Below are 24,429 nucleotides of genomic sequence, written 5' to 3'. Positions count from 1 at the left end.
ACTCCAGCCACATGAGCTCTAGCATTGTCTTGCATTAGGAGGAACCCAGGGCCAACCACACCAGCATATGGTCCCACAAGCGGTCTGAGGATCTCATCTCGGTACCTAATGGCAGTCAGGCTATCTCTGGCGAGCAAATGGAGGGTTGTGTGGCCCTCCAAAGAAATGCCACCCCACACCATTACTGACCCACTGCCAAACTGGTCATGCTGGAGGATGTTGCAGGCAGCAGAACGTTCTCCACGGCGTCTCCAGACTCTGTCACGTCTGTCACATGTGCTCAGTGTGAACCTGCTTTCATCTGTGAAGAGCACAGGTTGCCAGTGGTGAATTTGCCAATCTTTGTGTTCTCTGGCAAATGCCAAACGTCCTGCATGGTGTTGGACTGTAAGCACAACCCCCACCTGTGGACGTCGGCCCTCATACCACCCTCATGGAGTCTGTTTGACTGTTTAGGCAGACACATGCACATTTGGCCTGCTGGAGCTCATTTTGCAGGGCTCTGGCAGTGCTCCTCCTGTTCCTCCTTGCACAAAGAAGGAGGTAGCGGTCCTGCTGCTGGGTTGTTGCCCTCCCACGGCCTCCTCCATGTCTCCTGATGTACTGGCCTGTCTCCTGGTAGCGCCTCCATGCTCTGGACACTACGCTGGCAGACACACCTCGCATTGATGTGCCATCCTGGATGGGCTGCACTACCTGAGCCACTTGTGTGAGTTGTAAACCCTGTCTCATGCTACCACTAGAGTGAAAGCACCACCAGCATTCAAAAATGACCAAAACATCAGCCAGAAAGCATCGGAACTGGAAAATTGGTTTGTGGTCACCACCTGCAGAACCACTCCTTTATTGGGTGTGTCTTGCTAATTGCCTATAATTTCCACCTGTTGTCTATTCCATTTGCACAACAGCATGTGGAATTGATTGTCAAGCACTTCCTAAGTGGACTGTTCAATTTCACAGAAGTGTGGTTGAGTTTCATTGTGTTGTTTAGGTGTTCCCTTTATTTTTTGAGCAGTGTGTGTGTGTGTGTATATATATATATAGATATATATATCTATATAATGTGTATATATATCATATATACACATTATATACATACAGTATATAATAAAAGGGTGACCTCAGAAAGTTTCATAATTTGGACATTTCATAGAGGAACCAACATTTTCACACCCTGTTTCACATGACGGCTCCTACTGAAGTCTTTTTTTGTTAAGGAGTTTCTTCTGACTAAATGTCAATGTGGTTGAATCAACCAAGAAAAGCAGGAAGAGTTCGTATCTGCTGAGTCATGTCTGAAAATCATTCCACACGCAGTGTTAAATACCTCGAAGATTTTTTCCATTTTCTTTTGAATTTCCTGTTTTAGATGACTGTCCGGTCATCTAATCTGCACCCCACTCTCTTGCTCTAGGACAGAAGTGAAGTCAAAGTCCCAAATACATTTTACTGTGTAGTGATGTAAACGTTGGTATAAAAGAATAAAGGAAATGTAAACTTTATCATTTCAGTCTCAACTGATTGAGTTTTTGCTGCATTTTATTGATACATTATATGGTCAAGTAAAGCATCCAGGTTCTTATATTGTAAAAGGTGACCATTTTCTTCAGAAAGAAAACATACAGATTAGTCTGTAGAAATGTACATTTATGAAAAAATATGCTAAATCTCTTTATAGCTCCAACTTCAAGTCCAACAGATCATTAAACAAAAACTCTCAAAGTAGCTCGTATTGTCATCTCGGTGCAAATAACAGAACAATTCCTACAAGTGTTTCTGAATAACTTCCCTTTTCTTTTTTTGTTAAAACTAAATGAGTCAACCTGCCCGGTTATGCATTATGGTACAATGATAAAAGGAAACAAACAGTCATAAAATAAAACAAAAATAATTTAATTAACTTAAAACTACTCCTTAACAAATATGACCTTTTTCCACAGGTTTGGAGTCTCAATATGTACCATTACTTTTGCATTATTTTGCTAAACTACCAAGTCGCTTTCAATTAAAGAATGAATAAAGATCTTTGGATAACAGTACAAGCTGCTACGGTTCCACCAGAACAGTGTGGATAGTACCACATCAAAAAATATGTATGTGCTGCTTTTCAAAAGTCTCTTGCCCAGTGTGTATTGGGTTTATTGTGGGCTCCATTGTTTGACAGGAAAGTCCCAACAGTCAAACATGCCTTCACTTGGAATCTCCCAGCAGATGGACAATGAGTTCATATGTGGAAAGGACAATGGCTGTGTTCGGGATTTGTCTAATTAGTTGTGGAATGAGTCCTCTGTAAAAAGCAGCGTAGCCTTCCTCCACTGCTATTAACCTCCCAGTCTGGAAGAAGTACTTGTACTTGCTGCCCTCCTCGCGCAGTCTTGTCCGAATAACCTCTGTGGAGACATGAAAATATTTAATCATACTTTTGTGTGACCCAAGGTTGTTGTGTTACAAGCAACAGACAACAGATATATGTATGTACCATGTGGGTAGGCTATGCAGGATGCACAACCCTTTGAAAAAGCAGCTGCCATCATCAGGCCCAGGAAGTCTGATGCTCCCTTCTCATTTTCACTTGTTGGGGACGTGAACTGGTTCTTGGTAAGGTGTTTCTTCAGTGTCTCATAGATGAGGAAGCAGATCATGGTTTCTGAGATGCCAGCGTAAGATGCAGTCAGACCACGGTAGAAGCCCCGCATTCCCTCCGTGTTGTAAACATAACGTGCACACTGCAGTGCATTCATCTTCTTCTCTCCTCTGGCTCTGAAAAAAAACAAAAAACAATACAGGCTCATGAGTAAGAAGCATGATAAGCGGTGTTGGTGGGTGGGCATGGGGGGTGTTCAACAATTCTATTAATGATCACACAAGTCACCAGAGGCTATTGAGTGAGTCTTAACTATTTAAGTTAAGATTTTAGTTAACCAACAGCACTAATCAAATATCCTAAAGTATAATTTTTTTATTTACAACTGGCCGCTGAAAATGGAGCTCCTCCGGGGAGGTCCACCTCCCACTTTGAGCACCTCCGGTCTGAGTGGATAGTCTACTTTTAACCAAATAAGGAAGCATTTGAGGTTTTCCTCATTGTTATGAATGACTATCTTATATAATCCAAACGGAAGTTAAACTGAAGAACTTATCTAAACCTTTATTTTCCCCCCATTCATAAGAAAACTAGTTTGTGCTGCAGGATATTGATTTGAGTTTGTAAGGACAGCATGAAAAGACTTGTTTCTTTGACCTTGCATGATTCTGCTGCCCTGTACTTGGTAATGCAAATATAGACTCTTGTACAGAGGACATAGCGTCAGCACTGTGTATTTATGGAGGCGGGTCACATGCTCAGTCTCATGCACTGCTAAATGTTAGCACAGTGTGGTGAGGGTTCCTGCTAAAGGTCATATTATACTTTGCCACCTGCCAAGACCTTAAAATAGGTCAGACTGTTGTACAGAGATCTGTGTAAAACACTACGGTGATAAATTCAAGGACTTAACAGGTGTTCTTGAATTTTACTTACTTTTTCTCCAACTGCATCCTGGTCTTGACCATCCAGATTGGGTTCATCAGAGAATTGGTCACAAAAGCTGAAAACAATAAAACAAAAAGTTTAAACTTAAAACATTAAAAAATATTATTAATCCTATATTCATCCTATTACAAACTGGAAGGACTAAAGACTGAGCTCCTAGTGTGCACAAAGATGAGGAAATAATTCTCATTTTTAGATTTAAATCTTACATCGCTTTCCAAATTACATTTTTGTGTAGCTCTCAACTGCATCACATTTTTATAATGCCTAACTTATGATCATCACATTCACACAATGTTTATTCAGAAAACACCACAATTTACTCACCTGCAACACCAGCTGATGACATGTGCACCAATCCACTGTTGGGGACTAGCAGCCCATTGAATAATTCTTTAGACCTTGAGTATGCAGCAAAGTAAATAGCTCTGAAATGTAGAAACATTTATATCAACTCTACATGAAAGCAACTGTACACAGCACACTTAAATATAATCAGTGTATTCTCAAAATGTTAATGTCGTTTTAGAACTATGCAACAGAGTTACAGTTTAGTTTGGGTCAGTTTGAGCTTTTGACAGTGGGTGTCCAGATCTGTTCTCTTGTGCCTGCACTCCCTACCCTGCTTTCTGGAACAGACCACCAGTGCACCAAAATGGGCTGAATAAGCACTGGGCACCAGAGTTGCCCACAGAGCTGCTCTGAATGCAACCTTGTCCAAGCTGGACAGCAGAATGGTGAAGCCCTGATACATTACTGAGTAAATGATAGTACTGCTGAAACTGTTTAACTGGAGAAGAATTTATATGTGATCCCTTTCAGTTTAGCACAGTCTCAAAGTCTGAACAACATGTAATGTAACACATATCATGTCCATGTTATATTTCTGGTGCATAGTAAAATTTATGTGACAATTTAATGACTGTTGATACCAAAAATAGAACAAAGTTGAAGTTAAACGTTCACAAAATATGATCAGGACTAAATGTTTGTTTTTAATTTATGATTGTCTAGGTTTTCTTAGTAACACTGGTTAATGGTAAACAGCTGTAACTATGTAACTTGAAGTTATTTTTCTACATTTCCTTCAAGTAAGAATACACAGAAACTCATGTTGACAGCTTTAGCAAACTCAAACTAAAAGAAGCACACTCATTAAACATAGGACATGGAAGTTATTGCCATGACAACAGCTTCCTGTTTATACAGCAAGTTGATACATGCAACATAAAAGAAGAAAAAGAAAAAAAAAAAAAAAGAACACAGGGACTCTAAACACAAGTGTGATCCTTTTGGTTTTCCCTGTCTGGTCGCCATAATATATTACATTGAAAGGAGAAAAAAGACAAAGAAAAAGAGAGAGAGAGAGAGAGAGAGACGTTTTTATTTTGCATCTGGTTTGTTGTTGACTTATATGCCAGCAGGTGCTTGTTGTGTAACATTCACATTATTAAAGCAATCTTGGCAAACAGACAACAAAGTCAGACTTGAACTACTAAAGGGTGTGTGAGCTCTGAATGCATTGTACCTTGAAGGAGCAACACCAACAAGGTTCGGCCCCAGTCCACGGAAAAGAGATCTTGGTCCCTCTTTTTCAAGAATCGATCTGAAATAAAAACAAAGGGCCGTCAAGCATCAAACCCAGTGAAAATATCCTTTCATAAATATGCACTTAAACCATGAGATTGTTTTCTTCAGGTCTATTGCAGATGTGACTATCTCCTTCTATCCACTCCAGTATTACACAAGCAAAGTTTACTGAAGCTGATTTTGTGGAATCTGTTTGTAATCATTAGCATTTTGCAAGTCACGCCAGCCATGTCCCTACTTAACTCATTGCAGGAAGTGACCCTTATGTGTCAAATGACAGCCTGCTCTTCCAGGAACCATACAGAAGGAGTCTATAACTACCCCCGCAGCTCCGGTTAGTTTTGGGTAACGCACACCTGATGAGTCAAGCAGGGTTCATGCACTACATTCCTTTCTCCCAATGACACCGCTTCTCAAACAAAGTGCTTAAAGACAATATTAACCATTCTCAGGCAATAATCGTGCCATGTTTCAAGGCTCAAATAGCAGAGGGAGATTTAAGTCCACTTTAAATTCACATCAGGTTTCACATTAATAAAAGCCTGACAATTCTAAATACAACTCAGGAAAAAAATAACTCGAAGGTCAATTAAGCTCATAAAAACAGACATCAGACCCGAACTAAAAGATGTTAATTTTGCAGAGAAAAGATTGTTTTTGTAAATTTCACAGCCTACAGCAGCAGCTGATGCCAGTTCAGACCAGCCCAATTTGTTAATGCAGTGATCCAAGAGTAATTCAATGCTTATTCAGCACCAGAGTTAATACCTTTCCTGTATTTTGTTTTAGCCAACTAGGTCAGACTCTAATATTCTCTGACAAACACCAGAAGACACACAGAGGAGCTAATTTCATGGACAGCATAAAAACATGATTTATCCAAATCCTAAGAGCTGGAGAAAAGAGATGTTTCTGTTTCCCTAACAGCTGGTCAAAGGCACAAAGTATGAGAAGGATACAGTGTGCTTAATCCTCAGACTATGTAGGACAAGATTAAAGAACATTATTTTAAGAGTATTAGAGTGGATAGCAGACAACTGGTTCTTCACAGAAACTAAGACAACGGTATATGACTTTCTAAACTGTTGCTAAAAAAAAATTAGTTTTTACCATTTAAAATTTTTTATAAAAGGTGTGAACCTGCAGAAATAATCTGCCAACATGAATGCCACTCCTTACATTGCAGTTCTGATGATAAGTAGAGAACACCAGCTGTCTGAAAAGAACACCCTGTCCCTTTAGAAAAAAAACCCAAAAAAACACAGAACCCCCAGGGGAGATGCCATAACACAGACAAACATCTCACCTCAGAACCTGCAACAGCCCAGGTGTAACAGTCCCCGGTCGGATAACCCCAGTGCCACTAAGGGTGCCAAGCTGGACCTGGAAGACAGGTCTAAGGGTGAGGCCAGAAGACTGCAACCGTGTCTTCAACACCTCCAGTGGGCAGGTCACAATGGCTCCCACGGTGCCACTACATCTGCAAAATGATCACACAGACAGAAGGATTATGAGCAATGGAGTGTTTCAAATCTGAAAACCTGAAACAACTATGTGCCCTTTTTAGGTATTAGAGATATTTGTAGCTATACAGTGGTTTTATTACTGAAGTTCACTCATAAACTTTGAGGAGACTAATTTTCCCATAAAAGTCTCTGGTCAGAGACTGGTCCCTCACTTTGCAGTGGAAGTACTCCAAAGTAACAGAGCAAATCAGGTGTCCACATGACTTTTAGTTTGAGGACAGATTGCTTTAACAGAGAACTTTCATAATTTTTACATAGGCAAATTAATGCAATTTGTTTTTTAAAGCTGACACCTGTACATGCTTCCTGAACAGGGCAACCTTGACAAAGACAAGTTTTGTCTGGAACAGATTAGACTAAGCCTCTGTACCATGTCATGTCTGAAGGACAGAGTCAAACATCTTACCAGAAGTAACTCCAGACCCAATTATCTATTCACTTGAAACCCATCCAACATATGTAAGACTACATAAAATGGTGAAGAGGAGAATGTATGTTCTTTATATGGTTTTACACATTGCTTTATAAATCAGAAACACGGTCATATTTTTATATTATATTTTTATATTATATATATAATATATATACACACACACACACACATTTATGTTAGGTACACAAGTTGTTACAACCATCAACACTGACTTTAAACAATTAAGTACAAATTGTGCACTCAAACTTACGTACATTAAAAATATGAGTATTAAACTCAGTGGGTTTAATGCATCATGGTTAACTTGAGAATTAATCATATTTTCTCAATAGAGTTGTTAGCATGTGTGTTCTTCATCCAGTTGGTTCTTTCTCCCTCTACAAAACAAATTTGAAATATTTTGCCTCCAAAAGTTTTAATCTTTCCAACAATAAAGCATTAGAAATGTACATTGAGTACGTCTCCAGCAGCACTTTCAGTTTCTCTTTTAATACATAATGAAATATTGTGGAGCCATTTGTGTAACAAACATGTGACATATCAGTAAACATGATGCCAAATATGTTCTAAACGTCAATAATCTCCCAAGTGAGTATCATGGTGATAACAGCTAATTCAAAAATGTTTTCCAATATACCTGCAGTGCCTGTCCTTTAGACTACAAATCACTATTTAACATGTTTGGCTTTACTGTTTAAATTTCAGTATCAGTGCATATGTTTCAAGGGTAAAATGGCGTCATTTCTACCAAATATGTTATATTTAATATGTGACCTTAACTACGGCAATGCAATCCAGCAACTTGTGCTACATTTTCACCATGTCGTAGTTTTCCAGTAACACACAGTCGTGTGTTGAAGTGTGCATGAGATGACCTGCATGTACGAGCGGATGTTCCCATCGAGGGGCGTCAGCGTTATATAACGGTGAAGGGCATCAAACAGCTAAAGGCTAAGTGCACTGCGCTAAACTCTGTCACCACGACGACACAAGGCTAGCCGCCTGTTAATCTACACTGTTATGAAACTCACGATAATGACATCTTTATGGTGTTTTTGTTTATATATGTGTGTGTTTATATATCAAATTTAACGTTGTCACCACCATGATTAATATGAATAAGGACATCTAAAAACCCAGTAACAATAGTTTGTTGGTTAACGTAAGCGATTAAAGTATTATTTCCGAGGATAAATGTCGCCGGTCGGTTAATTGTTCTCAATGACATTAGCTTGGTCATGAATTTATGGGCTATACCATTAACAAAAACCTTTTTCATTTTTTAGTTATTCACTTAAAAGCGCCATCTGTTTGAAATAAAGTACAAATGATTAGAAACATTGTTAAGAAGAGTCTAAAACTCGTGGTGTGCCGACACTAGCTAGCTTGCATCGATATGTTAGCGCACTGGGTGGAGGCTATGTCACCCTGAAAGTGCGTTAGTTTCACGAATAAAACATTTAAATACAGTTTAAAAGACACGTACTCAAGTTACTTGAATTATATTTCAAGGTAACATCAACCTTCTGGTTATTAATGACTTAACGCAGCCTGAAGAAGCATTAGGCTAAATTTACTCACCCCCCTGCGAAAAGATGCAGCAGCGTGTCTCTCTGTGCCATTTTGAAAGTCTTTTTTCTTTTTTCCTTTTCAATTCGCAGCCATGATCTTACTGTTCTTCTGTGAAAACCGCGTCGAGCTGAGGAGAAAGCTTTACTGTCCCAGTAAACTGCGGTCCATCGATCTCCGTTTCACTACCCGGCCGGTGTTTTCTGGCACGAGCTGTCAGCGAGACTGAGCTGCCGCGTGACGTGAAAAGCTCTTCACATTTACGTCAGAGGGCCGGACGGGGGCGTTGTCCGTGACGTGACCATGCGTGCTTACCACCTTGCCCCTTTAGCCTTTTTCAAATTGTTGCACAATTACTGGTGGCATCAATAGATCTAAAAAAAAAAAAAAAAAAACAAACAACAAGACGACACTTTAGACGTGCTGACCTTCACCGGGTTTAATGACAGATAACACTGTGGCTCAGCAGAATGAACAGCATTATCAAAAATATTCCTACCATGGCGACTGTAACGAGTGTGTGTTTTATGAATGCAGTATAATATGTTGCTTGGATGACATGATTAACAAAAGATAGACACTACCTGTCAATAGTTTGAGATTCATCACTGTTGTTTTAAAACCAATCTCATTCTTATTTGGTACAGGATTTAAGAACTCTGAGACTCCTTTGGCATAATTTTTGCTATATGACGTGCAAAATATTTAACAGCTAATAGACTTTGTCTTCAAGCAGGTTATATAAACATCCAGACTCTTTTACCACAGAGACATGGTGTTCTGTAAAACATCACTGAAAAACATGTCTGGATGACACGGTTTATTTATCGAAAAACCTGATATTATTCATAATTTTTTGTCTGATCACAAAATGTCTGATTTTCTGTGTGCAGAAATCAGACATACAAAGAAAATCCACAGTATCGCTCTTATTTAAGACAAATGATATGTGTTTAGTGTTTCTAAATAATAATAATAATAATAATAATAATAATAATAATAATAATCATAAATTTAGTTAACCAGACAGCAATGTCCCGGTTTATTGAAGTTCTTCTTGAATAATCTTATTTCTTATTTGCCTGAGCAGGGCATGAACTTTTCCCCGTCTAGTTGGGAAACCAGTTGTAAGTAGTTTTGGCTCAGGCAGATGACTGGGTCTCCTTCAAAAGGGAGGTCATCTGATCATGGGTTTGATCCCAAATTGCTACATTTCTATTTCTGGAAACAGAGTTATGACCCTCTGATGAACTGGTGACCTGTCCAGCTTCCCAGCGACCCTTAAATGGAATAAGAAGTTAAGAAAATGAATAAATGAAACAGTTATTACATCAAGATTTTGCTGAAATGAAGGTATAATGTCACCTGCTCTCTAGCAACTGCCATATATATGATGTATGAAAAATAAAACGTAAAGGGCAGTCACACTTCATGCCCTACAGTACATTTTGAACAGTGTGTTCATCACGAACTAGTTATATAACATTTATTACTTCCTGCTTCCAGAGATATATTATCAAACTGTTTACCTGAAATAAGCCACATGTAGGGACATGGAAAGTAAAAGAAAAACAACCCTGTTTTTTACAACGGCAAAACCTCATGGCTGCAAATACCATCTTGATGAATGGATATAAACTACACCTTCAAGACGGTTAACTATGTTTTTAAGGGGTTGTAGCGTTATATTATTAGCCATCTACCAGCACACAGTGTCCAATAAAACTTGGAATGCCACTCCTGCTGGCACCCTGAGGACATGTACAGAGAGGAAAGCCAGACAATCACCTTGATAGCGCCTTGTTTGTGTACATGTATATTAATAACATCTGTGCCACACTGCAAAAGATAGCATGAAAAACCAAACACACTTATGTTTTGCACCATTTGAAAGTGTTTTTGTCACTGCATGTTGACAGAAAACACTGACACTGAGTGTCAGTTCTTTCTTCTTTTTTTTACTGACAAAGTCACAAATATTGTTTGTTCTTTTTTTTTAAGTGAGCAAGCAATGTCAAGTCATACATTATATAACAAGGCTTGGGTGTCCTTTTCATCAGCTGTGCCAATACAAATGGCCTAGTTTAGGCTTTGGTAAGTAAGTAAGTAAAGTTTATTTATAAAGCGCTTTTCACAGATAAAAATCACAAAGTGCTGTACATAAAAATGGGTACAATAACACAATCAGCAACAATCAGCAACAATTAAAATCATCCAAGAATCAACCAAAAGCTCTTCTAAACAGTAGAGTCTTTAGCTGCATTTTAAAAGAGTCCACAGAGTCAAGCACACGAAGGGACAGAGGCAGCTCATTCCAGAGTCTGGGAGCAACAGACTGGAAAGACAGGTCACCACGAGTTTTAAAACGAGTTTTTGGAACCTTCAGGAGGTTCTGGCCAGAAGACCGAAGAGAGCGTCCAGAAGAGTATGGACATAGTAAGTCGGTGATATACTGAGGGGCCTGACCATGTAACGCCTGAAAGGTCAATACTAAAATTTTAAAATCTATGCGAAATTTAACAGGAAGCCAATGAAGACGTGTCAAAACAGGGGTGATGTGGGCTGTTCTGGCTGCACCTGTCAAAAGTCTGGCAGCAGAGTTCTGCACAATTTGAAGCTTATTTAGAGTTGTCTTATTTATGTAAGTGAAAACAGAGTTACAGTAATCAATGCGACTCGAGATGAAAGCATGGATGATCATTTCAAGATCTGATTTTGACAACAACCTCCTTACTTTAGAGATGTTTCTTAGATGATAGAAACTGTTTTTGGTCAGTTGTCGGGTGTGACTCTCCAAAGACATGGCCTGATCAAACACAACCCCAAGGTTTCTGAGACTGGTTTTCACAGACGATCCCAGAGCACCAAGATAGTTTTTGATCATAGGTATCTTTTTATCAGGGGCAATGATCAGAGTTTCTGTTTTGTTAGAATTTATCTGAAGGTAATTTGAGGAGAGCCAGTTTTTAATGCAGGACACACATTCTAACAACATAGATAAAAAATAAAACTCTGAATCATTGAAGGAACAGTACAACTGAATATCATCAGCGTAAAAGTGATAAGATACATTTTCAAAACCACAAATAAGTCGGCCAAGAGGCAATAAGTACAAAAGAAACAAAACAGGTCCCAGGACAGAACCTTGGGCCACTCCACACGACAATTTAGACACATGAGACATTATATTGTTTACCGCAACATTAAAGGTTCTACCTTTTATGTATGAGGAGAACCACTGAAGAACAGTCCCAGAAAAACCCATCTCTGATTTAAGTCGATCAATCAATAAGTCATGGTCTACTGTGTCAAAGGCAGACGTTAAATCTAGTAAAACCAAAACTGTGTAGCGACCAGAGTCAGCGGCCATCATCACATCATTTGAAACTCTCAATAAGGCAGTTTCAGTGGAGTGCTTTTTGCGGAAACCTGACTGAAATTTGTCGTAAAAATCATTTTCTTCCAAAAATGTAGTTAGCTGTTCAGCCACTACTTTCTCTAAGATCTTAGAAAGGAAAGGAAGTTTTGATATGGGCCTATAATTTCTTGGTTCCGCAGGATCTAGATTTGTTTTTTTAAGGATGGGATTTACCACTGCATGTTTGAAGTAGCTGGGGACTGAGCCAGATTCCAATGAAAGATTGATCAATTTAACAACCCAAGGACCAACTACATCAAAAACCTTCACAAACAAAGATGTCGGTAGAATGTCTGCCAGACTTGAGGAAGGTTTCATCTTGTCCACTAAAGCCTTCACATTCTGCAGGCTGACAGGAGTGAACGAGGACCATATCCGAACACTATTTGACACAGGGCATAAGTTATTTAAAGAAGGACTGATGCTGGCCCTAATGTCTTTCACTTTGGACACAAAGAATTTTAAAAAATTATTGCAATCCTCCTGTGTATACACAGGAACATGTGGAGATGAAGGCACAACAAGGTTTTCAATAGTATCAAACAGGACTTTAGGGTTTTTCTTATTACATGACACTAGATTTGAGAAGTAAGTTGACCGAGCTACTTTTATCATTTCATTTAGCTCCGACATCATTTCTTTAAGATTGAGTCTATGTACCTCTAATTTTGTGGCTTTCCACAAACGCTCCACTTTCCGACAGCTAGTTGGTAAATGATCCAACTGATGATATAAAGTACAGCTGTACAGCTAAAGTGGCTGTTAATATCCCCACCCCATGTCTCCAGTGCACCACACTGCAGAGGCATGTAAATACATGGGAGAGCTTTTGCGTGCGGTGTCAGATTTCTGTCAGATGACTAGGGAGCAATACAGTTAAAAATATATCTGATTTATGTGCAAGATTTTCAGTCTGTAGCCAAAAAGAGGTAGGACTGACCAGGTTTTAAAAAAGAAAAGGAAATTTTGATCAAAGGTTTGATGGGTTGAATATTTCAGACTGCTTGAGTCAAAAAATGTTACAAAAGAATTGTTTTCCGTCAAAAGGAGTACGTTTGTATAACAAATTTAAAAAAAATCAAGGTGATTACAGCTGAGTGGTTGTTAAGGTTATGTGTTGGAAATGCTGACTTCATTCGACCATATATGCAAAGTGCAACTGTAAATTTAGCAAAAGTTCAAATTTCTCTTAGGTTCTGATTATACACAACAAACAGTTTTCTATTAGCAGTGTTAGTGTTATGTTGGTGTGCTTTTAATCACTCACTTGAACCAGCATTACATTGTTTAATAGTTTGGCCATGCAACCGCTGCTCATAGATTTTATGTTCCTGCTCAATTTCATGTTTCATTTATTTCTCACTGCAACTGCTTTCAGAAATAAATCTGCTTTTTACTTTATCTTTTCAGCAGCTGCAGCACCTAATCCTCAACCTTATGTAAAAAGCTGGACCATAGGATTAGTGTCTTGGTTTCTCTAAACCTGTCACAAAAGCTGGACACAAATGTGGCAATAAAAGTGAATTACACACTCATCCTGACTGCTTTCAAAAACGCAGAATGAGCTCTTCTCATACACAATACACCTAAAACACTCAGTTCTTTTCTTCAGGAGTATTAAACTTCAAGCCTGCATAAAAATGTTGTTTTATTTCCCCAAGTTAAATTGTTTCAGTGAAATATATACCAAACCTAATCCTAAAATCTCTCTGACTTTTGAAAGACTGTTATTGATGGACTGGGGAATATAGTATGCTTAAAATATGGATGTTTTTTTATTTTGTTTTTTTAGTCCAGTAAACTATTTTTAGATACTTTCTCGGTAGAGTTTACTTTTTCTGACCGGTATAGTCATTAACAGAAATTCAGCTTTCTGGAAGACTTTACAAAACAGTAGACGATGAAAATCACTCATCACTCCTCAAAACAAGTACGACCTCTGACGTACGCCATGACATATTGCATTGTGTCAACATGAAATAAAGCCAAATCCATACTTACTGCTTCCATAGAAATAGAAGAGGCTAAGAGCAGATGCTTATTAACTACGTGATTAAGTATTTCTATAAAACAGATGTTTTGACATTTTGCTTTTGCAAGTTAAATAAATGACAAGTGCAGCTTGTTTATCAGGAAAAAGTAGCTTTGATCTACAAAAATAAGAAACCCAGAAGCACAGTTTAGGTGTGCAAAATAACATCTTAACCACAAGACCAGAGTGTAAATCTGACCATAACAAACAATAACATTGCAATAAACCAAAATATGGTGATGTTGGCTTGTTTTAGAGCAGATAGACCTCGTAATTTGAGATCATTCAGCCATTCATGACTCCCTCTGTACATTATAATCTTCAAGTGTAATAGATCATTTGAGTACTAAACCTGTCTGAAACAGGTTATGCAACACAATGATCCAAACAAAACAAGTGAAAGAGTCTTGGTGCTGCAAAGGCCCAAACTCAAGACTTCAAACCATCTGAAATGTTTGCGATGAGACTGAGCTGCAGATGAGTTCAGTTACAAATCTCCAACTGATGAAAGTTTGACAGAATCACCGAAAGTAAAGTCACAATGATGAGACTGACTGCATCATACTGAAATAACTAACCAAGTTAATGGAACATCGTGAATTTAATTTCTAATCTAAACTACTGTAATTTGGTTTTGTGTAATTAGCAGAAATGTTTCCTTTGTTGCCCTCATTTGTAAAAGCATTAAAAGATTTATCTTTGTATATTTTAGGGAGGGAACATGGTACCACAATTTTGACATATTTCTGATGTAGGTTTTATTTAAAAGGAGCTAAAATCCCTTTGAAGAAATTGTATGCTTTACTGATTTTAGTCTGAAAAAGCTTTCAAGGTGAGTTTGCTGCATTTAACTGGATCTTAGCAGCAGCTGGAGAAATAAATCAGGTGCAACAGAATATAACATGCTACAGTAAATCATTTGAAATAACCTTTAATATAGTTACAAACAAATCTACAACAAGGAATATAAATCAAGTGGAAGCTGCAAGCAAGGACAAGGTGTAGCACAGTGTGTTCACATTCAGAGGGCTGAACGTGTACAAGTTATGTTCATTTTGAAAATACTAAAGTCTGATATGGCATCTGACATGTTGGCAATCTGATAATTTGTTATATTTGTGCAGCACTTTGTAGATTGTCATTTTCTGTCTTTATGGTGCTTTAAAACCAAAGTTTGTAAATTCCTACATAGCCCATTTGCCAAAACCCAGTCCATACAATTCAAAAACACAAAACACAAATCCAATGGTTCTCAGCTATGTGCCAGAGGGACCCAAGAGTCAGTCAACTATTACACATATTGTTTTCCCATAATCTGGTTTATATGTGCAAACCAGTGAACAGATGGAGAGGCTGGTGGTTTAAGAACACTCTTGGGGCTCAAAAGCAGGTGGCTGAAAACTACTGTACTATATAAAAGCAGGGGTGACAGAGGTGATTAAAAAGAGGTGTGTGTTGAGAAACATTTCCTGCAGATGCATGCTACAAATCATCACAGTGACAATATCATTTCATTTTAAAAAAAAAAGAAAAAAAAAAAAAAAAGATACCTTTCCTGTCGGGTGCGTAATGGGACATATCCACATCACATAGAAACCAGACAGTGCAGTGGTCAGTGCTGCTCTTTATATGCCTGGCAGCACAAATATCCAAAGTGGTCAGTATCTCTTCTGTGTTGTGCAAACAAGAAATAGCTATCTAAAAACACTTTCTAAAAACAAGATTATAATGCTCAATTTGAGACAAATTACTGTTGACAATAGTGTGCTGCCACCTTGTGGTCAAATAATAGCAATACACTGATGTCAACATTTAAAGTTCAATGTTCATCACATCAGTGTCATCTTGTCATCACTTAAAATTTCAAAGGCTACAGGACAGGAATGCATAAATTCAAAAAGTAAGGAGGTCACAGCAGAGGCACTGACCACTTTTACCATATTAACCTACAAACTGGAGGTGGTTCAACACGGCGGCTGTCAGGGCATTGACTAAATCAGCATGTGCATAGAGCTTAAGGATTCCTGATTTTGTAGAGTTAGAGAAGACAGTTGCAAAGAGTCATAAAAACAGGATAAGAAACTCAAAAGAAGTCCAGCCTCTGACAGAAGTGTACTTGCTGAGGCAATCCCGAAGACTTGAGTAATGTTGTCTAATGGGTTAAAACCCAAGAATGATCCCAGAGAAAGAAACAACGGTGTGCTGAGCATGCGGTTCTCAGCTTCGTCATTGGTAGAGCAGGTAGTTCTTGAGAGAGGCCGGCAGGGGCAGTCTATGGATTTCACTCAGACGGTCTCTTCCTAAAGCCACCCTCACCGAACGCCTACACAAGTCCATCAGAGAGAGGGGTTCAGCTGTGAGGGTAACAAGAGAAGGACAGTGGTGAGGAGCAGAATAAGCTTACATCTTTTTTTCATGTGTATAGAAATACTTAGTGAAAACGTTCATTCAAGATGCAACAACAACAAAAAAAAAAGGACATTTATCTTCTGCTACTATGGTTGTTTTGTGTTCAGCTAAAAGAAATTTCTTACATCCATTTTGCAACAAGGAAAGACATTCAAGGAAGCTGTTCACACAAACTTCCACTCAAAGAAAAGGTCAGATGATTGGTGGCTTGATCAATTTTCCTGACTACATCACAAACAAGATCTAAACCATGGAAATATGTTTTAAAAGTAGTTGAAACGGATTTTTGGGGTAGAACAGAAGAGAATTTGGGTCATTTACTGACTTAATCATTAAGTCAAGAGTCAAGATTAAACCCTCTCTATGTGAAAGATATTTAGAGAGATGTTTTGAAATTTTCAGTAGCTAATTTCAGTTTCAGTGTTTGTACAAATATGTTAAACAACCAACGGATCTAATAAAAAAGACTAACCTTATTGTCACATGTCACAACTAAAACCATAAAAACACAAAATGAGAAACTTTAACATTTAAAAAAACAGCAGTAATATTTCTCTGCTCTCAGCTAACAGTAAGAAGGGTTTTATCACAGCTGACTTGTGCATATCACAGCATATGCAGCACGTCTTGCACAGACTGAAACTAGGTCAAGAGATTGGAGCAGAACATAAAAATCTAATGAGCACAGAGCATTTGGTTAGTACATGTTTTCATATGCACCTATGTTCCCTCACTAAACCATGTGAACCTTTTATCAATAAATAAATTGGATTATTCCAACTGAAATTTGCTTCACATTAGTCAGGATGAAAACAAGCAGCATCTGTTTTCCCCAACATGAGCATGAGAAGCTACTTGGTGTTTTGCAAACATCTGCAGTGGAGGCTTTTCAGCCTCGCTGAAACAACCAAAACCAGTACAGCTAATCGCAAGAGAGCAGTTTACTGCAAGATCACATTTCTCCTGCATCATGTCCTCCTTTAAACCATCACTGTCATATGTAAAAGCAAGTAATGGTTACATTTAGGTCATCTTGATGTAATCTGGACTAGAAGGCAAGAAAAATCATCGGGGGTTATGACATTTACTGCTTTACATAACAGCCACACAGATGCTGCTCTACAGTTAGGCAGCATTATTTTTAAGGATTATTTAATAATTTTATAAATCTTGATCTTATTTTACTTGTACAGGTTGCTGTATTAGTGAATTGCAGAACACAGAGCACTTTTTTGTTTTGTCACTCGATCACGAACCTGTCAGGTTCAATGTGTGTTTCGTTAATGAATATCAAATGTTATGATTGTTTCTGCGATACAAATCTACACATTAAAGTAATCTTGAACCTTGAAGGCCTCTCATTTAAACTTTACAAAAAATTAAACCTTTATTACAATAAATTTTTTTTTTTTTTTTTTTTTTAACTTATGCAAACTGTAAACAAGATACTATGATGATGTTGTTTCTCATAATACATATTTTAGCATGTTAAAATATACTTACGATCGAGTCCATTTATGTACCGGATTCGTATTTCACAGTGTCCCCACACAGCACTCACCACGGGGTACAACTTCCTGCCTTTAAGTCCTCTGAACGCCACTCCTAAATAATGTCCATCCACTATATAACCCAGAGTACCCTCATCCATGTCCAAGACTACTAAAAGGGAGTCTGGTATTATGAAGGTATCATCTGGTTCGAGGAAGGCAGGGTAGGTTTTTCCTGGGAGATTCTTGCCATCGTGGTACAGTTTACTCCTGCACAGGTCCCAACCCCATGATTCCGCGTTGCTTCCTACCAAAGCCGTGTAGCCCACCGAATGCAGAGGAGCGTCGCTTGTAGCCACTCCAACCACCGCGTGCGTGCCCCTCTGGCGCATGGCCCAACTGATCTCCCACACATGCAGCCCCCTTGTGTAGCCAACACGGCCGCGGATGGCGTCCGTGCTCTGCGCCACGGGGTGCCTGTGAAACACCAGCTTGTTGTCATCCTTGACAAAGACATTGAGGGAGCGGTCTTCGTTGTTCCACGAGTGCTGGACCTGCACGTCCAGGTTGGCGGGAGGCATGTCGAGCAGCAGATCCAGTCGAGACGGCTTAGTGTGATTCAGGGCCTGAAGCTCCAACTTGAGGGGGCTGAACGCTGGATCCCGCATATCAATGGTTTTAATGCCACCTGGGACTTTTTGCCCCATGCTCCAGGTGGTTATAGCAGCTTGTCCTTCCCCCTCCTCCTCTTCTCCCCCCTTGCCCCTTCTCGGTGACTAATGGGGGGAGTTAATTAGCCTCAGACCCTCTCCTCCACCGTGCACCCACAGCCAAAGTGAAGTTTGTTGTCCAGTCCCAGTTGCAAACCATCGAGGTGAGACGAATATTGTTTGAAGGCTCCCTGGAGAAGTCGGAAGAGAGGAAAGCACAAAAGAATACAAATGTCACCAAGTTCTGACATGGTACATTAAGTTTACCATGAGGCCAACAAGGTGGTACAACTGTGATGACAAAGTATTTACTGGAAATATTACCAGCACACAGTGAATACAGCAATTGTTTACATCTAAACAGGAATTTCCTCTAAATATCCTAACTAAATCATTTTTTAAAAAAAAGAAAAAAAAAGGGTGGACAACAACTGATTAGCTGCAGGGATCCAAGTGGCCTCAAAAGTGCCTTTGTTCTCATGTGATTCACACAGTTTAAAAAAAATAAAGTCAGACTACAGTGTCCTATGTCCAATCTGAGACATACACTGAAACACAGATTTACTTTACAATGTCCTCACTTTCTGAAGCCTAACAAGTACTTGTAAAGACAGCATGATTTACTTCAGACTCCATCTAATTCAAAGTAACAAATTGTTTCACTCCCGAAAAGCACGACTCTACAGCCTTGTTTTTCACTCTATCAACTCACTATAATAGAGCCAACCAAGACAGACAAGATAAACAGGTTTCTGTCACTCAGCATGCAAATAGTTTAAGACAGAAAAGATTATGGATAATAGATTAGATTATCATAGAATAGACTGAACTGGTTTCAGTAAAAACCTCAGATTTAGTTGCAGTGAAGTCTTTATATGTGGATAAGTATGGTTGGGAAATGTGGCAATATACGTGTTATGCGAGTCCAAGAGATTGCTTTGTGTTGAGCCATTATGAAGAGTTGCAGAGCTGCTTTATGGCATCATGCACACCTGGAATAAAGCCAAAGAAAAATCCTCTGACTTACAGTCTCATTCTTGAATTTTGCCAAGAGACTTTTTAGTTTCCATTACTAAACAGCAACAGATTATTAAGATCAGGGGATGTTCAGTCATCAATTTATACGATATCAGCCTGAACTGATTAGAAGCCCTTTTTTAAACTTTTAAAAACAGGCTTTCCTTTGAGACAAATACTTGGAAGTGCCTCCTATATAGAGACCAAATTCATGCTTTAAAAGGACTATACACTGTGGTAAAATGTATGACCTTTGAAAAAAAAGCAATTGAATGCTCGACTATTTAAAGCTGAACGATTGTCACATAACATCTGGAGACCCAGTCCCCAACTTGATCACGGCAGACTAACAAAAAGAAAAGCACCACACATTTTCACATTACTTTAAAAACTGAAACTGAGATAAATATACTTTTATAAATCATGTGTGAGATCCACACATGTACCAAAGGGCTCTATGTGCAGCTGGTAAACAACAATTGTGTGTGCTTTTTTTTAATGACGTGATATCATGTAGGATTACAGTGCACAAACACGCTGTGGAGTTTCCAGTTCTTATTTGATTAGCCGTCTTCGATCACACGCCTTGCTTTCTCCAGACAAAGCAGAGACTAGAGTTTGATAAAATAGCGAAGCCAATTTAAACCACTTATTGAATATAAGAATCACTCTCTGAACAAGGTGGGACTTGAGACAACAGCAGCAAAAAATGTATCACATCAAAAAGGAAGAAGATATAAAAGCTAATGATCTTAGAGAACCACCAGTGTCAATAACAGTATTGAGGAAGAAAAAAAAACAAAAAACAAACATAAATAGTTCTTATATAAGATACCATTACTCAGCTCTTAAAGTAAATATTTCTACAATTGCCAAAAATTGGTTGAGAAAAAAAGAAAAGAAAGGAAATGGCTGGAGTTTTAATCTATTATATGACCGTCTGGTCAGAGAGAAACAGGAAAAGCAGTAATAAAACATCTGGCTTTAAAAATAAAATAAAATAAAATAAAAAAATAAAATAAAATTAAAAAAAAATAAAAAAAAGTTTTGCTTTGTTTGACCAAGAAACTGCCAAGCTAGCTGACTGGAGGCAGAAATTATTTAAGATCTGAAGAAACGTCACAAAAGGAGGAGGAATACCTGATTTCTTAATCAACTCTATATCAGACATGTAATTTTTGCACATACAGTGTTATTACCCAGTTTCATTTAAAAAAAAACAAAAACAAACAAAACATCTTACAGACAACGGAACATAAATGGCACTAATTAAGCTCACAGAACAACAACAACAAAAAAGTGACTTGTGGGTGCAGGTGTCACTGCTGTTGTTTGGTCTTCCTATTCTGCCTGTGTAGCAGTGAGACTGAAGATCGCGTTGTATAATGTGGAAAATTGTACTGCTGGGAAGGCCACTCTAATTGAATTGTAGACAAGAGTTCATTGAGCAGTGCCTTGGCTCTTCTTCTAATGCAAGTAAACAACCATTTAAAGGGGTCATGTCTCCTTAGTGATTGGAAAACAGGAGGGAAGAAAAAGCCAGCAGCGGGTGGCCAGCATCTGAATGTAAACAATCTCCTTTTCAATGCCTGTCCGCGATTCAGGCAAAGTGAAACTTGTTCATTTGCACACTCCATGAGTCAGGACTTTACCATTTTCCCTCCTGGTACAACACACACAAATCAAAACTAACAGAACAATACAAGGTCTTCCCACATTTACGTCGTCCTTAAAATAAATAAAATCAGTGGTATGAAAAGGTGGCTTGTGGAGGGATGTGTTTTGGGGGGGCTGAGAGCCAGGCCTGGGCAGGTTGGGGCCCTGGGATGGTTTAGAGCTGATTGAAATGCAGGAGGAAGTGCTTGATGGATTGGCTGAGCCAAGCAAACATTTGTTTCTGTTGTGAGGCTAAATTTTGTCTGAGTTCACCTGAATTTAGCCTGTTTGTTGACCTAGAAATCACATGGGGATGCAGGTTGACCAAAGACAAAGTCATACTTTCAGCATCTTACAGAAACATTTTACCTATGGTGCTCTATTGGACTTATTGGAACTTTGTTCAGCTGAGTTTTTTGTTTGTTTTTTTTTTTTGGTTTTTTTTTTCCAAATTAAACACATAATAAAAAAAACAAACAATAAACTCCATCCTCCTTACTGATAGAACTTGGACATGATGGCAGGTCAGTTTGTGGGACTATTTTGCAATGATTTATACTTGCTCTACTCTACCATGATCACAGTGCAGGGTGAACTAAACACGTCTTAGTACTTCCCGTTCCAAATCACAGAGGACCGACTCGCCTCTCAACAAAACAAACAAACAAACAAAAAAAGTCAGTTGTGCCATCAGCTACTGGTCCAGACTGACAAACCAGTTAAAGTCTTGTGTTCTTCATATTTGTAAGGAAGAAACGTGTTGGCTGTCGTTTCGGGAACACTCCAGTATAAGTCGTAGTGTGTGAATGAGTATACGGAGGCCTTCTATCCCGCGAGCTTGCCATGCTAGCCATTCTCCCATTTTCCCAGTCGTGGGCCAGGTTACCTTGTGCTCCAGGATTTGCACATTTACACGCGCCAACCATGCGTTGTTTAACCATCAATTTGTTAAGTCGTATGCATTGACCTACAGCTTGATGTACGTCGCAACATTAGTTGCACAAAAATTACAGTCCGTTTGCTGTTAGCGCAACGCAAACACACAACGTGGCCGGTGATAATGACCGGCAACGACGACAAAGCAAAGCATGCACTACTACTACTACTACTACTACTACTAAAGTAGACGCTACCGGAGCACGAGCTCTTAGCGATAGTTGTGTGCGACACCAAATATGCCGCGTGAAGACGACCACGGAAAGCGACACAAACACTTCTGCGGACACCGGCAAGGCTCTGCGGAGCTCAGAGGAAACAGACCTGCTTGGGTTGTGAAGCGCTGAAGCAGATGAGACCGGGCGAGCCGTCACCGTCTTCTGTTACTTCATCATAGTTTTCCTGTAGCTTGTCGTCTCACCTTTTAGCATTTCAGCCTGGACATGAATTAGGTGAAATGGTGATGGCTGCTGTAACATCTCTCGCATCACGTGGTAAAATGCTCCCAGCTGCTACACCAGATTAGGACCTCCCCATGACGATCTGCAGCCACAGAAAAGATGGCTTCGTGTCGGTTCTGCTGTGCGGGTCTTATCATTTTACACCAGATTTATTCCGTCTTTTTTTTCTCCAGAAAATTAAATTCGGTGCACACATTTCTGATTATTTCAATACCAAAATAATCTATTTAAAACTTAAAATATTTTCATTGCTTTTGATGATGTATGTGGATGTTTTATTTCAGATTAGTTATTTGCTAATATTTAACCCGAGTGTAAAATGTTTGAAGTGAAAAAGATTATAGCACAACTATGTTTTAATATTCTAATTATTAATCAAATATAGTACTTCGCTTCTCGTCATTGGCTTAAATTCATAAGAAATATTTTGACCTGAGATACAGCTAACTTAATTTGTTTTAAATTACAGCATTGTATTAATTAATATAACACAACGCATGTGACAAGAAAAAGAAATAGAACAACAGCAGAAAACTACAACATTCCTGTGGGAGGGAAATAAGACAGAAATGTTCAAGTATGCAAATTGGAAAATTGGGACAAAGGTTTAGAATTTTTTGCCTCCTTTTCTGTCCTTTTGTCTGTGACCTGGGAATTGATCAGAGCATAGCGAAAGTTCTCCTATAACACACACTTAGAGGAAATAGGAGAGAAGAAAGAGGAGGCTTGCTGTAAGAGCAACAAGCAAGGATACACCTCTAGATCTTATTCAGAAGTCTTTTCAGCATCGTTGAGGTGCAGTAATAAAATACTGCTGTATGCTGCTACAGCAATGCAATGGTTAGATAATAGACTTGTATGTATCACATGTCATGTTCAACACAGGCTCTACTACAAGAAAATCACAATTTAATATGTCATATTTCGGCACCTCCTCTTTCCTTCATGGTTGTCCTTGTCCCTCTGTTTCTGTCTTTGGTGGAAATAGCTAAGGATGTGGAAATTGGAAAATAAGATAAAGGGTCAAATCAGAGGACATTAAAATATTGTGTTGGAAAATTTTTCTCAAAATTCTCATTCCAATGCTATCACCAGTGTGAAATCATAATATAATGCTTTTGAAAGTAACCCACCGTGTTGGATTTAGGTCTTACAGGGTGAAGTTAGTCATCCCACAATGTTTTAAAAATTTTACATATGCATTTGACTGAAAATGCTTATCAGACATTAAAGATTATTTTATGTGTAATGAATTCATATGCTCTGCAATTACACAGATAATAAATAATCAGTATTTTTTCAAAATATGTTAACAATAGGATACTTCTGAATAGTGTCTTGATTTGTGAATTAGTGCTGGCTGTCCTGAGGATATACAACAAACACAAGATAATAAAACTAACCAAAAAGGATTAACAAACATCATTTGTCTCAAAATATGCAAAAGCCATATGACCAGCTCCTGCTCAGGGATGACATTAATAGCTGCACCAGTCAACACTGAATTTCCATGCACTGTAACCATGATGCTTTTTGTTGTTCAGCTTGGCCTTGAGGCCATTCAGTCCCCCCAACTAATGATGTTAGTGAGTCAAGCTCCTCAATGAGAGCTCCTCTCTTAGTCACAATCATACTTCACTGACTGACACA

At 38.6% G+C, this 24,429-nt stretch overlaps 2 protein-coding genes across 5 annotated transcripts in view; both read right to left on the bottom strand.

The window, feature by feature from the left end:
• Window positions 1-1,521: 1,521 nt before the first annotated feature.
• Window positions 1,522-8,875, bottom strand: slc25a33 (solute carrier family 25 member 33). Its single transcript, XM_079239135.1, has 7 exons — window positions 8,663-8,875; window positions 6,429-6,602; window positions 5,061-5,138; window positions 3,860-3,960; window positions 3,521-3,587; window positions 2,480-2,760; window positions 1,522-2,390 (listed from the first exon to the last, which is right to left on the bottom strand). Exons 1-7 carry the CDS (start codon window positions 8,701-8,703, stop codon window positions 2,191-2,193), a joined length of 942 nt encoding a protein of 313 aa, XP_079095261.1. The 5' UTR covers window positions 8,704-8,875; the 3' UTR covers window positions 1,522-2,190.
• A 6,200-nt stretch (window positions 8,876-15,075) lies between these two features.
• The window catches only part of spsb1 (splA/ryanodine receptor domain and SOCS box containing 1), a 30,734-nt gene continuing 21,380 nt past the window's right edge, over window positions 15,076-24,429 (bottom strand). For 3 of the 4 annotated variants that reach the window (XM_079239226.1, XM_079239223.1, XM_079239225.1), the window contains exons 4-5: window positions 18,013-18,900; window positions 15,076-16,454 (exon numbers count right to left, since the gene is read on the bottom strand). In XM_079239226.1, the coding sequence (XP_079095352.1) occupies window positions 16,327-16,454; window positions 18,013-18,706 (822 nt within the window). In that variant the 5' untranslated portion in view covers window positions 18,707-18,900 and the 3' untranslated portion in view covers window positions 15,076-16,326. Of the gene's footprint in view, window positions 16,455-18,012; window positions 18,901-22,642; window positions 22,783-24,429 lie in introns of those variants that run through there. The other variant, XM_079239224.1, reaches the window with a different exon arrangement.

This window comes from Telmatherina bonti (genome assembly GCF_933228915.1).
Source record: "Telmatherina bonti genome assembly, chromosome: 4".
In the NCBI taxonomy this organism is placed as follows: Eukaryota; Metazoa; Chordata; class Actinopteri; order Atheriniformes; family Telmatherinidae; genus Telmatherina; species Telmatherina bonti.
The sequence above is the reverse complement of the archived record's forward strand: the minus strand, read 5'-3'. Positions and strand labels throughout refer to the sequence as shown.